Genomic DNA, 12,391 nt, shown 5'->3' on the forward strand with positions numbered 1-12,391 from the left:
GCTGTTAGTGAATTCAGGACGCAGTTTAATACTATGGACCTTCAAGATATATTATACAAAAACCAAAAGCTTTTTAAAAAACACTGGGAAAGGGACTCAATGAAAAACAGTCAAGAGAAGATTAACTTGTACATTTCTCGAGAGAGAGAAACCTTGCAAAACATAAGGTTCCCATGTGGAGGTGCTGTTGTTCAGAAGATGGTGGCTTAACAAAGGAAAAAAAAATCTTCCTTTTTGTGAGTCCTCAACATGTGTTTCTAATGCCTGTGAGTCACCTGTAGAGAAATTCATAGTCGCCCTGCACCATTCATAAGCACCCCAAAGAACGTAATGTGCAATAATGATAAATTCTGCGTGTGGTTCCTGCATATGAAAAGCATTTGTTGGGTTTCTCACCACTTTGCAAACCTCTGGTTTGGAACAGTGTGAATCCTTGGACAGAAGCCCGTCCCCAGATCCGCTACATTCCCCCCCGCCCCCCATTTTTCTCTTCCGTAGGTTCTCTGATGTAGCGTTAGCGGTCACTCATGACCGAAGGTCCTCAACTCCACACTTCCTACCACCGTTTGGTCGGGCCGATATCCGGGGACGGATGACCTAGAGCTCGGTATTCCCACAATCATTCCTGTCATTCCTCTCTAAGGGTGCGGGAAGGCTTGCGTATGCATGTATTTGTATCGTTTCCGTTAGGAATGATGGGGTCCAGTCTGGTAAGGGATGAGCTATGACTTAAGGCTTTTCCAGGTCCGAGCAAATGTGAGGCGGGCCTACCCAGTATGAGTTCTCTGGTGCTTGGTGAGGGACGAGCTGTGTGTGAAGGCCTTCCCGCAGTCCCTGCACTCATACGGCTTCTCTCCCGTGTGGATCCGCCGGTGCTGCGTGAGGTGGGTGCTCTGCCTGAACGATTTCCCACAGTCCTGACACTCGTAGGGCTTCTCCCCAGTGTGCGTGCGCTCGTGCTGGCTGAGCGATGAGCTGTGACTGAAGGACTTTCCGCACTCATTGCAGCCGTAGGGCTTTTCCTTGGTGTGGATCCTCTGGTGTTCCACGAGAAGGGAGCTCTGGCTGAAGGCCCGGCCGCACGCGTTACACTCGTACGGCTTCTCGCCCGTGTGCGTCCTCTGGTGCTGCACGAGCGGGGCCAGCTGGCTGAAGGCCCGGCCGCACTCGCGGCACTCGTAGGGCTTCTCGCCCGTGTGGATGCGCTGGTGCTTGGTCAGGGACGAGCTGTGGCCGAAGGCCTTGCCGCAGTCGCCGCACTCGTACGGCCTCTCCCCGGTGTGGACCCTCTGGTGCTGGGTGAGGTGCGTGCTCTGGCGGAAGGCCTTGCCGCACTGGCCGCACTCGTACGGCTTCTCGCCGGTGTGCGTGCGCTCGTGCTGGCTGAGGGACGAGCTGTGGCTGAAGGTCTTCCCGCACTCGTTGCAGCCGTAGGGCCGCTCGCCCGTGTGGATCCTGCGGTGCTCGGTGAGCAGCGTGCTCTGGCTGAAGGCCTTGCCGCAGTCGCCGCACTCGTACGGCCGCTCGCCCGTGTGCGTCCTCTGGTGCTGCACGAGCGGCGTGATCTGCGTGAAGGCCTTGCCGCACTCCAGGCACTCGTAGGGCTTCTCGCCCGTGTGGATGCGCTGGTGCTTGGTCAGGGACGAGCTGTGGCCGAAGGCCTTGCCGCAGTCCCCGCAGCGGTACGGCCTCTCCCCGGTGTGGACCCGCACGTGCTGGCTGAGGTGGATGCTCTGGCGGAAGGCCTTGCCGCACTGGCCGCACTCGTACGGCTTCTCGCCGGTGTGCGTGCGCTCGTGCTGGCTGAAGGACGAGCGGAAGCTGAAGGCCTTGCCGCACTCGCCGCACTCGTACGGCTTCTCGCCCGTGTGGGTCCTCTGGTGCTGGACCAGCGGGGCGATCTGGTTGAAGGTCTTCCCGCACTGGGGGCACCGGTAAGGCTTCTCGCCGGTGTGGATCCTCTGGTGTTTGGTGAGCGCCGAGCTGTTTCGGAAGCCTTTCCCGCATTCGGGACACTCGTAAGGCCTCTCCCCCGTGTGCGTCCGGTGGTGCTCGAGGAGTGCCGAGCTGTGACCGAAGGCCTTGCCGCACGCCTGACATTCGTAGGGCTTCGCTTTTGCGTGTGTTTCCCGCTCGGCGTGGAGCCCTGGGTCTGGCTTCCCCCTCCCCCCGCGCGTCCCCGGCACGTGGAGGCCTTGCCTCTCTGGAGTCGTTGGCTGAGTTGGGAAGCGGGGGCTCAGACTGAAGTTTCCCCCAGACCCATCCCCCTGCCGCTGCTGCTGCTGCTGCTGCTGCATGGGTGTCTTCACCACATGGCTCTGTCGACTCTGTCTGCGGCAGCCCTCTGCATCGTCACCCTCTGAGTACCACAGACTATCCCACAGGAACCTTTCTGCCAGGGCACTGGTACGTATTCCTTCAGTGATGTCTTGAGTTGGGGTGGACACTTTGGTTTGGGGTCTGGTTTCCAAATCTGGAAGAAAAAAAAAAAAACCCGGAAATGTTCCTTAATTTCTGTTTGGGGGGAAGGGTTTGGGTTGGGTGGGTGGACGGATGGAAGGATAAAACTGATGGTTTTGGGGGCGCCTCAGTCAGTTGTGTCCGACTTCGGCTCAGGTCATGATCTCACAGCTGGTGAGTTTGAGCCCGCGTGGGGCTCTGTGCTGACAGCCCAGAGCCTGGAGCCTGCTTCAGATTCTGTGTCTCCCTCTCTCTCTGCCCCTACCCCGCTCATGCCCTGTCTCTCTCTCTCTCAAAACAAAACAAAACAAAACACACATTAAAAAAAAACTGATGGTTTTGAAAGGCTCAAGGCACAAGTGACTTTAACCATTTAAAAATACAGTTTTGCAAATCAGGGAAGGAACGCAAGCAGGAGAGGAAGCTCTGAGAGTGGTCAGGGGTGGGGTAGCTGGCGCAGGGGCCTGAGTGGGGCTGGCAAGGGGAACACAGAGAACGAGGCAGGGAGGCAATGCGAGGCAGACAGAGGGCATCCAGGGAAGCTGTGGACAGACGCCCCAGGCTGGAAGGAGCAGAGCGATGGCCAGGCCCCAGTGCAAGCAGCCTCCATGGCACCAGGTGGCAACGGAGGAAGAGCCGTCTCACAGGTGAAGGACCACCCGGCCCAGCTCTCCCACTGACAAGGTCCGCTTTCTGCTTGGCGGTCTCTGGCTGCTGTTCCACCTGCCCCTGATGTGAAGAAACGCATCAGCTCCCCCAGACTGGAGGCCGCTGAGAGGCGCATCGCCGGAGGATGGATAAATGACCTGAGCTGTCTGGGAGAACTTGAATCTGTTCTGCTGGGTCCATCTCACCATCTGAGAGCTCCCGGAGGGCAGGCTTCTGTCCACCTGGGTCACCCCTGCACCCACGCCTTCAGCTGAGGCCGGCAGACATGGGGGACGAACAAACAAACGTACCCTGCCCTGCTCCTTCCTGGCAGGACTTCCTGCCCCGGTACCCAGCCCCTTCTGCACAGCCGAGCCCTCGCACATGCCGCCCCCACCCCAACACCGGACTGGCCCTAAGGTGTGATATGGGCACTGTGCCCGTTTATGTTATGCTCCAGTGAGGTGTTAAGGGGAAAAAAAAAAAAAAAAAAAAAAGAGGGGTCAAGCCAGGTGTGGCTGGCAAAATAGCGGCTCCCAAAGATGTCTGTGTTCTAATTCCTGGAACCGGTGAGGAACGGAGGCTGCTAACCCTTGCACATTAGCTAGTCCTCTGAGATTACCCCGGGTGGTCCCAAGGCGGCAACCACAAGGGTTCTAGAATGTGCGAGAGAGGCAGGAGGGCCAGGGCCAGAGGGACGTGAGACCTGAGGGCCGTGCTCAGTTGGGAGACGGACGGACAAGGAATGTGAGCACCTCTGGAAGCTGGAAAGTGAAAGGAGCTGGGTTCTCTGCAGGCCCCACGGGAGGAGCGCTGCCCGGCTCACACATGGAATGTAGCACAGAGATGCCCACTTCGGACTTCTGACCTCTGGACTGTAAGATCATGTGCGTTGCTTTAAGCCATGAGGTTTGTGGCAATTTGTTAGAGGAGCCATACGAAGCTAATATTCTAGGTAAGGGCTGGTTACCCCTTTTGCTGGGGAGACTCTGTCCTGACCCCCTCCCACACGCCGGCCATTCTTTCTGGGCCCTGGCGATGGGCCGTTGCTTACACAGGGTCAGGGCCTGACACCAGGGGAGACCGCCTGCCAGCGGGCAGGATGGCCTCACTGCCCAGAGAGTCGGTATTGGTCTCAGGAGCTGGATAAGGTGTATGAAGAGCAGAGCCCCACAGGCACTTGGAAAAGCCCAGACTGGATCCATGGGCCCACAGATACATGAGTCATAAATGCTTCTGTGGTTTAAACTGCTGAGGCCGCCGAGTTTGTTACGCATTAAGAGTAGGCTGCTGCCCACCCTGGTGCCTTTGACCTTGCTGTTCCTGCTGCCCAGAACCCTGTCCTCCCAGCTTGTTTCATGGCTGCGCTGTTCTCACGACTCAGGCTTCAGCCACATGTTGCCTCATCTCTGCTCAGGTCCTCCCCACAGCCCCGGTCTCTGCCTCATGACCTGCTTCACTTCCTCAGCACTCCTCATGTGCCGTGAGCATCTTGTGCAGTTATTGCTTACCTATCGTGTGCCCCTTCCCCCACCAAGAACGTAAATTCAGTGAAGATGAGGGCTTGGTCTCAGCCACAGCAGAACAGGTGCTTGGTGCACATTTACTAAAAGACTGAGTAGTGGGGCGCCTGGGTGGTTCAGTCAGTTAAGCGTCCGACTTTGGCTCAGGTCATGATCTAGTAGTCCATGAGTTCGGGCCCCGCGTCGGGCTCTGTGAGGACTGCTCAGAGCCTGGAGCCTGCTTTGGAGTCTGTGTCTCCCTCTCTCTCTGCTGCCCCTTCCCCACTCACACTCTGTCTCTGTTTCTCTCTCAAAAATAAACATAAAAAAAACTTAAAACAACAACAACAACAACTGAACGGTCAATTTGCTCTAAAGAATGTGAGAGCAGACATGGAGAGTGCCCGGGTTGTGACCGGGGCCCTCCCAGCCCTGCAAGGCTCTCCCCTCACTGCGCACACGCCTCTGGGAACCCCGTCGTCTACCGCTCATGGTTCCTCCTGCTCCAGCAGGGAGACAACATCCGGCTTCGGGAGCCAGCGTCTTGCCCAAGGGGAGACCCGCAGAGTACACATTTGTGTTCCCCGCCCCTTCCCGCCCTCCATCTGCTCCACCTTCAGTCTTCCTAGACTCAGTCGGATGCAGGTTCCAGAGGCCACAGCTGTAGCCCCCTTAGGACCCCCACCCCTGGCTGCGGGAGGATGTGTGACCCAGCCCAGGCCAATCAGGCTCTGCTGCTTCTCCTGCCCGCCCTGGCAACAGTGACCAGTGTGGAGGGGACCTGGCCACCACACCAAGACAACCCAGGGGCCTTCCATGGGTGCCCAGGACACAGGCCCGGTCTTTTCCGCTGGTCTCAGACATGGAAGAGGCGCCTGGGCAGCTCTCTTCTTACCATCAGAGAGGCCCACCTGCAAATGGAGGCAGAGTGAGGTGGAGGGAGGGGGCTCCTGACAGCACCACAGGAAGACTCAGGTAGGTCTACCTTGGCACCCACTCTTCCCCTCTTCCCTCATGATTTTCTGCTTCTAGCATTTTCAGTGGGATCTGCAACATGCAACCAAACGTTGGGTCTCTAAAGCCCAAAACTCATTCTAGGTGTTTGCTTTTATGGCCTAAACCTATCCCAACTTTTGACCCAGAAGAACTAGAATCTGTGCTGGGGGCAGACCAGCGGGGGCTCGAGTGCAGCCTTACCCACGGAGACCAGGAGCCTGAAGGTCTCCAGCATCACATCGCGGTACAGGGTCCTCTGGGCGGGCTCCAGCTGCCCCCACTCCTCCTGGGTGAAGTCCACAACCACGTCCTCAAAGGTCACTTGCTCCTGAAACATCACACGCAAATGTCCTCACCCAGGCCAAGCCCGGTGATAGCTGCTACTGTGAGCAGCTGGTGAACAGGGACATGAGCCAGGCTGATTTTTCTCAGGTCTGAGGATTTGGGCCAGGTTTTCCCGTGGGACTGGGGGCTTCTGCTGGAGGAAAGGGGGTCTGAGGAGAGAAGAGGACATAACCCAGTCATGCAGACACAGGATCCCCGAGATGCCATGATGGTGGTGACTGAGGGACGGGTATGAAGGAGCCCCGGGGGGGGGGGGGCTGAAAGCCTCCCACGCATCAACCAGAATGTCCACTAGTGTCCACACCTGTAGTCACCAAGCTGCACACTCCTGTAAATTTACACTGTGCATTAACCATAGCTGAATACAAAGTGGGGCTGGGGAGACAGAAAACGGCCAATGCGGTGACGGGAACAAGCAAATGAACCGGATGTGGGGTCTCCAGTGACAGGACCCCTGGAGACTGTTTCCTCCTCTTTAATTTTGGACCTTTGAACACTGGGGTAAAAACACGATCCTCAAGGAGAAAGGCTGATGGTGGGTTCTGGGGGTGTGGGGCGGTTCTGGGGGCATTTCCCATCATGATCACACCTGCACGGGTTTTCTGAAATTCCCACACAAGGCCAGTTTCTTCCACGACTGGATGGAGAATTGATGATTTTCTTGAAGGGACGTGAGGGTCAGGGGCAGACATCCTCCACAAAGGTAGCTTTCATCTCACCAAATCACGTGCTATGGATGGCCGGGGAGCAGAGGAAAAGTCCAGGGCCTTCGCGTGTCACTGCCCCATGTGAGGGGGGTGAGGGACACAGGGTGCCCAAATACTGGATCCTGGCCCACCTGGCAGCATCTGTCTCTGCTAAAGCTTCTCTTCCCAAAGGAAGGGAGCTGTGAGGCGTGAACTAGGCATCTGGGGTGGGGGGTGGCACTGTCAAGACCCGCCCGGCCCTGCACCCAGACGGTAGCGCTTCACACTCCAACCCCAGGCACATCCTTTAATGTTTACTTATTTTTGAGACAGAGCGCGAGAGACGGAGTGTGAGCGGGAGAGGGGCAGAGAGAGAGGGAGACACAGAATCTGAAGCAGGCTCCAGGCTCCGAGCTGTCAGCACAGAGCCCGACACAGGGCTTGAGACCACGAACCGCAGATCATGACCTGAGGCAAAGTTGGACACTCAATCGACTGAGCTCCCCAGGCGCCCCTCAGGTATATCTTTTAAAGTGCTCAGTGCCTTCCTCCCCTCATCCGTAAGTTGGTGAGGACTTCCTGAGAGGGCTGTTGGAAGGAGTGAAGGAAGTGACATGATGCATTTACCCCAGGCCTGGCACAGGCATGCCGGAAGACTTGGAAGTTTTAACTTTCTTTTGCCAATTTCCCTATTTCCCCCACATTTTCCAGACTCAGTAGGTCTCAGTGGTTACCTGCAGAGACTTACTGAATACAGGGTCACTGTTCTGGGCACCACAGATGCCATGGCAACGAGACACGCGCCTGGCCTCACGGTGCCTGTGTGCTAGCTGCAGGGTCAGGGAGCTGGCCAAAACTCAAATCCCAGGAGGAGTCAGTGCTCCAGTGAAAATGGGAGGGGCGCTTCTGGGGCAGCCGTGCAGACGTCTGCAAGGGCCACGGAGGCAGCAAGACATGTGCTGAGCCCTGGAGGCCCCACTGGGGGCAGGGAGTCTGAGGCCGGGCTCAGCCACTCCCAGCAGCGGGGCCTCAGGGTTGTGACTTGTGTCCGTGCCTGTTTCCTCACTGCCACCTCACGGGGCTGATGTGGGGGGAGAATAGGGTGAAGTGTGTCCAGCGCTGACCACAGGGTTTGGCACCTTTACTGTTCCACCGTTCACTGAGTGCCTACTGTGAGCTGGGCCTTTGCGTGTGACAAAAATGGTCAGAACTGCTTCCAAGGCCCTAGGCCCCATACAGGTGGCCTAGGAGACTCTGTTCGCCGTCTTCCCATTACCTATGTGTGCCTGCCCTTCGTGGAAATGCTTGGCGTGGTTCCACCTCTAGGCCTTTGCTCACGCTGTTCCCCTGCCGGGAACATGATTCCTGTGGGCCTTGACCTCACTGCCCCTTCCCCTGCAGGTCTCCGTTTGGGGGCCACTTCACGGGGAGGCCTTCTGGGCTATGCTGGTTAATGCCTGGTGCCCAGCCCATCTTCTTCAGGACCTCATTTCTCTGCACGTCACTTGGCACATTTACGTTCCTCACAGGGACTGTGACCCCATCGGGATGGTGAAGATTTGCTCCTCTTGTCTGTTCTTGCACCTGCAATTTCTAGAACAGGGCCTGGGAGGCACTTAGTCCATGGCAGGTGCTAAATAACTGTCGCCTAAGGGACTGGATGGAGATAGTGAGTTGAGAAAGTGCCAGACACATCAGTGGGATGGATGCTGTCTGCCAGAGTAGAACGGGGCAGTTGAGGGACTCAGGGAGATCCCCTCTGAGGCGGTGAGGTGTGAGAACCTCAAGAGGATGACTCTGGACAAAGCACATTCCTGGCACGGGGCAGAGTAAGGGCGAAGGCCCTGAGAGCAGAATGAGTCTGGCGGGACCTGGGAAGCCTGAGGGTGAGGGTGGTGGTGTACTCACCGGGGCCCCGGCAGTGAGGAGCCCAGCAGTCATTCCCTCCTCCTCTGGCCTCTTCCAGGAACAGCCAGCTCCTCTGCAGGTGGTTCTGGGGGGAGAAGGGAGGCAAGAGACCGGGCAAGTGCCTGTGGTGGCCAGAAACCCCACACCCTGGCATCTGTGTGTGGGAAGGAGGGGCTGTGGCTGTGGGAGCCTGGAGCCCTGCACGTGGGCCAAACCCAACAGTAGTGAAACCTCAGCTTGGCATTTTCCCGGCACCTACTGTGTGCCCAGGGCTATTCCAGGTGTTGTTGACAGATGACCTCGAATTTTCCTACTCCACTTCACAAATAGGAAAAGTGAGGGCCACGGCGGGCACGGAGCACACCCCCAGTTGCCCAATAGGGTGATGACTATTCCTGTTACCATGACAGAAAGCTAGACAGTCATGGGGTCTTTGGGCATTGTGTGCCTCAGTTTTCCTCTCCCATAAAATGGGAGTGGTGACCTAACAGAGGTTATAGGAATTAATGTGTGGAAAGGGCTGAACATGGAGCCTGGCAGGCAGCAGGATGCACAAGTGAACACAAGAAGTATACACCACTGGTGCTGGAAAGAAAGCCTCTTGCTTCAGTGAGCGTCTACTTTGCTCCACATGCAGGCCCTGTTGATGGTGGTTCATAAACTCCTCTCTGGCTCAGTGCCCCAAATGAAACTCAGGCCAAAGGCAGTATGCATTTCCCTGGTCTCTCTGAACCTTTCCTTCATGACTCTGATTCTGTCTCATCCCACTTGTGCCCTGTGGTCTTCACAGCAGTTTCCAAGATGGCAGTTATCTTGTTCAGTGATGTGTTGATGGGGCTCTTATCATCTCCCTGACTCCCTGACTCCCCTGGAGACTCTGGGGGCCGAGACAATGTTGCGGGCTCTTGGATATAGGCTAGGACCTCGCCCTTAGAGCATCTAAACATGTGCTCGCTGAATTAATGAAGGAGACTGGATGGTCCCTACCTTGAAGTCAGTGCTCAATAAGACTTTAATATAAGGAGTCTGTTTTCTGGGTCCCAGGCGGCTGGGATTAAAGTCTTATGCTTTTGGTCTCCCTCATCATCATCCTGAGAAGCCCCTCAGCAAGGTGAAGCTCCAGAGGTGACAGTGGGGCCTCGGCCTTCCCCACCCTCCGAACCCCTAACATCCCACCCAAGCAAGGGAGGGATGCAGGCCAGGTTGGCTTCAGTCTCTGAAGGGTCGGGCGCGCTAGGATCTCTGATTGTTACCCCGAAGCCGGAGGGTCCCACCTCTTTTGCCAAAGCCAGTTCCCCACCCTGGCCCCAACTCCTCCTCTCGGACCCGGAGACACCCCCACCCCCACCCCCAAACCGGGCCCCGCCCACTCGGTCCCGCCCCCACCGCCCCCGAAGCGACCCGCCCCGGGGCCCAAAGCAGGAAAAGGGACTCTACGCAGACGCACGCGGTAAGACCCCTGGATGCCCTCCCGTCTCGGCCTCCTCCGTTCCAGCGACCCCAGACCCACTTACCAGCCGGACCGCGAGACAAAGGCCGCAGCCGCCACCAGCAGGGCCTGCGCCTGCGCAGGCGGACGCCCAACTACATCTCCCAGAGGGCGGCGCGCGCACTTCCGGTCGTTTCCTTGCTCGGCCGGCCTCCTCCCTGGGCCCTGGCTGCTGAGCTCGAAGTCCGAGTTCGGCCGCGCGGACCCCGCCGGCCTTAGTCCCGCCTCCCTGCCCCAAAGCTCTCCTACGCCGTATTCCCTTGTCTGATGGCCGGACAAATACCACGGCCGCCGTTGGCCGGGACTGCGCCTGCGCAGGCGGGCGCTGAACTACAACTCCCAGAGGGCCACGGGCAGGTTCCGTGCGCTTCTGCCCCACCCGTCGTCGCACGGGACCGGACCCGAGTTCTAGTTTCGACGCCCGTACTTATGGCGCCCTCACGAGTGTCCACTCCGTGCGGGCTGTGTCGTGAGCCCCGCGAACGTCGCCCCCGCACTCTTACAGCGGGGACTGGCCCGGGACTAGTTTAGACAGAGTGGTCAGGGGGGTCGGGGATGCTGAGCAAAGGCTGCGGGAAGAGCCTGGGGAGCAGTCTCCGGACCGGGGGCACAGCCGCGCTAAGGCCGCGGCGGAGAGGCCAGTGAGGAGGCATTGTGAGCGTCCAGGTGAGTCCCCTCGGAGTAGCGACACACTGCTTTCATATTGGAAATTGTGCCGTAAACTTTATTGTTGTAAAACCAACCGGTGTTTCCAAAAATCAAACAAAATGCAAGACGACAATGACACACACACGCAAAACGGAAACATTCACTAAGATGCCAAACACAGGAGCCGTTTACATTTTGCCACACCGACTCAGCTTTGCAGTACTTAGTACAGGGTTCTAGGAAACATCACGTGGTGGACATGTTTTTAAATTGCTTCACGTCATTGTCAAATGTGTGCATTTGAACAGCAGCATAATATTCAAAGCCCATGTGCCCTCGCTGACCGAATTTGTCATTTGCTGAACATTGACCAAGGCCTGCCAGGCGCTGAGCCCCGGGTACAGCAGCGCACAGTGGACAAGATGTGCACACTCGCCATTCCCCACTCAAGCCAGATTTACTTTCACTGATGAACATTGACCGTCCCCGGAGCAGTGAGTGGAAAGAATCTAACCAAGGCTGAGCCACGTGCACTTGCCCTTTTAAGAAAGACTGATTTATTCAAGTCAGGGTTTGCATGCTGAATTTGAAGCGAAGAACAAGTTTTAAGGGCATTTTTTTTCTTTGAAAGAACTCTGACTCTGAAAACAGCAGAGAAGACAGTAAGAATTCTCATGTTAGGGAAGAACCTAGCTGGGTACATTTTTTACACACAAAGACACTTGAAAAGATTAGGCTGATTCTCAACATGAATGAAAGACCTTAAATTTCATAAGCCCTAAAACTGGTTGTTACAAAAAAAAAATATAATGGATGGCTCAAAATCAGAATGCACTGATGTAAACAAGGCAAAGACAAGCTTATTGGCTTTTCTTTAAAGTGTCTCGTACATTCAAAGACTATAAAAGGCCCACATTTGTGATTGTCATACTGAAAGCCCACCTGCTCTTCTCTCTACTACAGTTTGAAGGCTTTAAAATATACCTAAGATGTCAATTATCAGTTCCCTCACCTGCAAACCCAAATTCAAAGAGATACTTATTTTTTTTTTCTTTTTTCTTCCACAAAATATGTACTCTACCCCCCCCCCCCCACCGCCTTCCTTTTACTGGCTCAAAAGGTATGTATGTGTACACACTCCCATTATGAAATCTTTTTCTCAAAAAGGTCTGGGCGGAGTCCTGGTGATGAGCTGTTGATGCTGCCACACAGACTTGCCTGCTCACGGGGACATAACCCCAGCCCTAATACCGAGCCGCGTCGACTTGACCCTGTTACCTTCCTCTAGCCTTCTAATCCTTGTTTTTTTCCAACCAACTTTCACAAACTCAAATGCCTGCAGGGGCTGGGCTCTGCAGGGATGGATGCTGACGGTCTCATCCAAGGGGTGCCACGTGGACAGGTAAGCCGAGCGTCGCAGGTCTGAACTTCTCAAAAGAAGCCAGAAATTTGGATCTCTGTGTGAAATCTCTTGATTCACAGGGTATTCAAAGAGTTTTAAAACACTGTCCATTAAACAGGATGACCTGAAGGCTAGCTCCGTGATGCTCTCACCACTCCAGACCGTGTTGGTAACCAATGGCTGGGTACCACTCAGGCCAGTCTCGACTTCCTCTAACCTCAGGGTCGCCTTCACCTGGCTGTGACAGGACCCTACCAGAAGCAGGTGCATTAGAAATCAGTGTGGCTTTCAAGGAGTTCTATAATCA

At 56.1% G+C, this 12,391-nt stretch overlaps 1 protein-coding gene across 2 annotated transcripts; it reads right to left on the reverse strand.

Moving 5' to 3' along the window:
• Positions 1-8: 8 nt before the first annotated feature.
• ZNF135 (zinc finger protein 135) lies at positions 9-10,315 on the reverse strand. Of its 2 annotated transcripts, XM_045440245.1 has the most exons (4): positions 10,060-10,315; positions 8,546-8,630; positions 5,808-5,934; positions 9-2,473 (listed from the first exon to the last, which is right to left on the reverse strand). In XM_045440245.1, exons 2-4 carry the CDS (start codon positions 8,576-8,578, stop codon positions 768-770), a joined length of 1,866 nt encoding a protein of 621 aa, XP_045296201.1. In that variant the 5' UTR covers positions 8,579-8,630; positions 10,060-10,315; the 3' UTR covers positions 9-767. The 2 variants fall into 2 exon arrangements, with proteins under 2 accessions (XP_045296201.1, XP_045296202.1); XM_045440246.1 differs by having other exon boundaries at positions 8,546-10,303.
• Positions 10,316-12,391: the final 2,076 nt, after the last annotated feature.

Source organism: Leopardus geoffroyi, chromosome E2 (assembly GCF_018350155.1).
Source record: "Leopardus geoffroyi isolate Oge1 chromosome E2, O.geoffroyi_Oge1_pat1.0, whole genome shotgun sequence".
Lineage (NCBI taxonomy): Eukaryota > Metazoa > Chordata > Mammalia > Carnivora > Felidae > Leopardus > Leopardus geoffroyi.

Excerpts from the sequence above, each read along its gene's own strand:
- ZNF135 (XM_045440245.1), bottom strand. The coding sequence starts at position 8,578 with ATGACTGCTGGGCTCCTCACTGCCGGGGCCCCG. Across the intron at positions 5,935-8,545 it reads TCCTCACTGCCGGGGCCCCG|GAGCAAGTGACCTTTGAGGA; the intron begins GTGAGTACACCA and ends GTGATGTTTCAG. Across the intron at positions 2,474-5,807 it reads CAGGCTCCTGGTCTCCGTGG|ATTTGGAAACCAGACCCCAA; the intron begins GTAAGGCTGCAC and ends TTTTTCTTCCAG.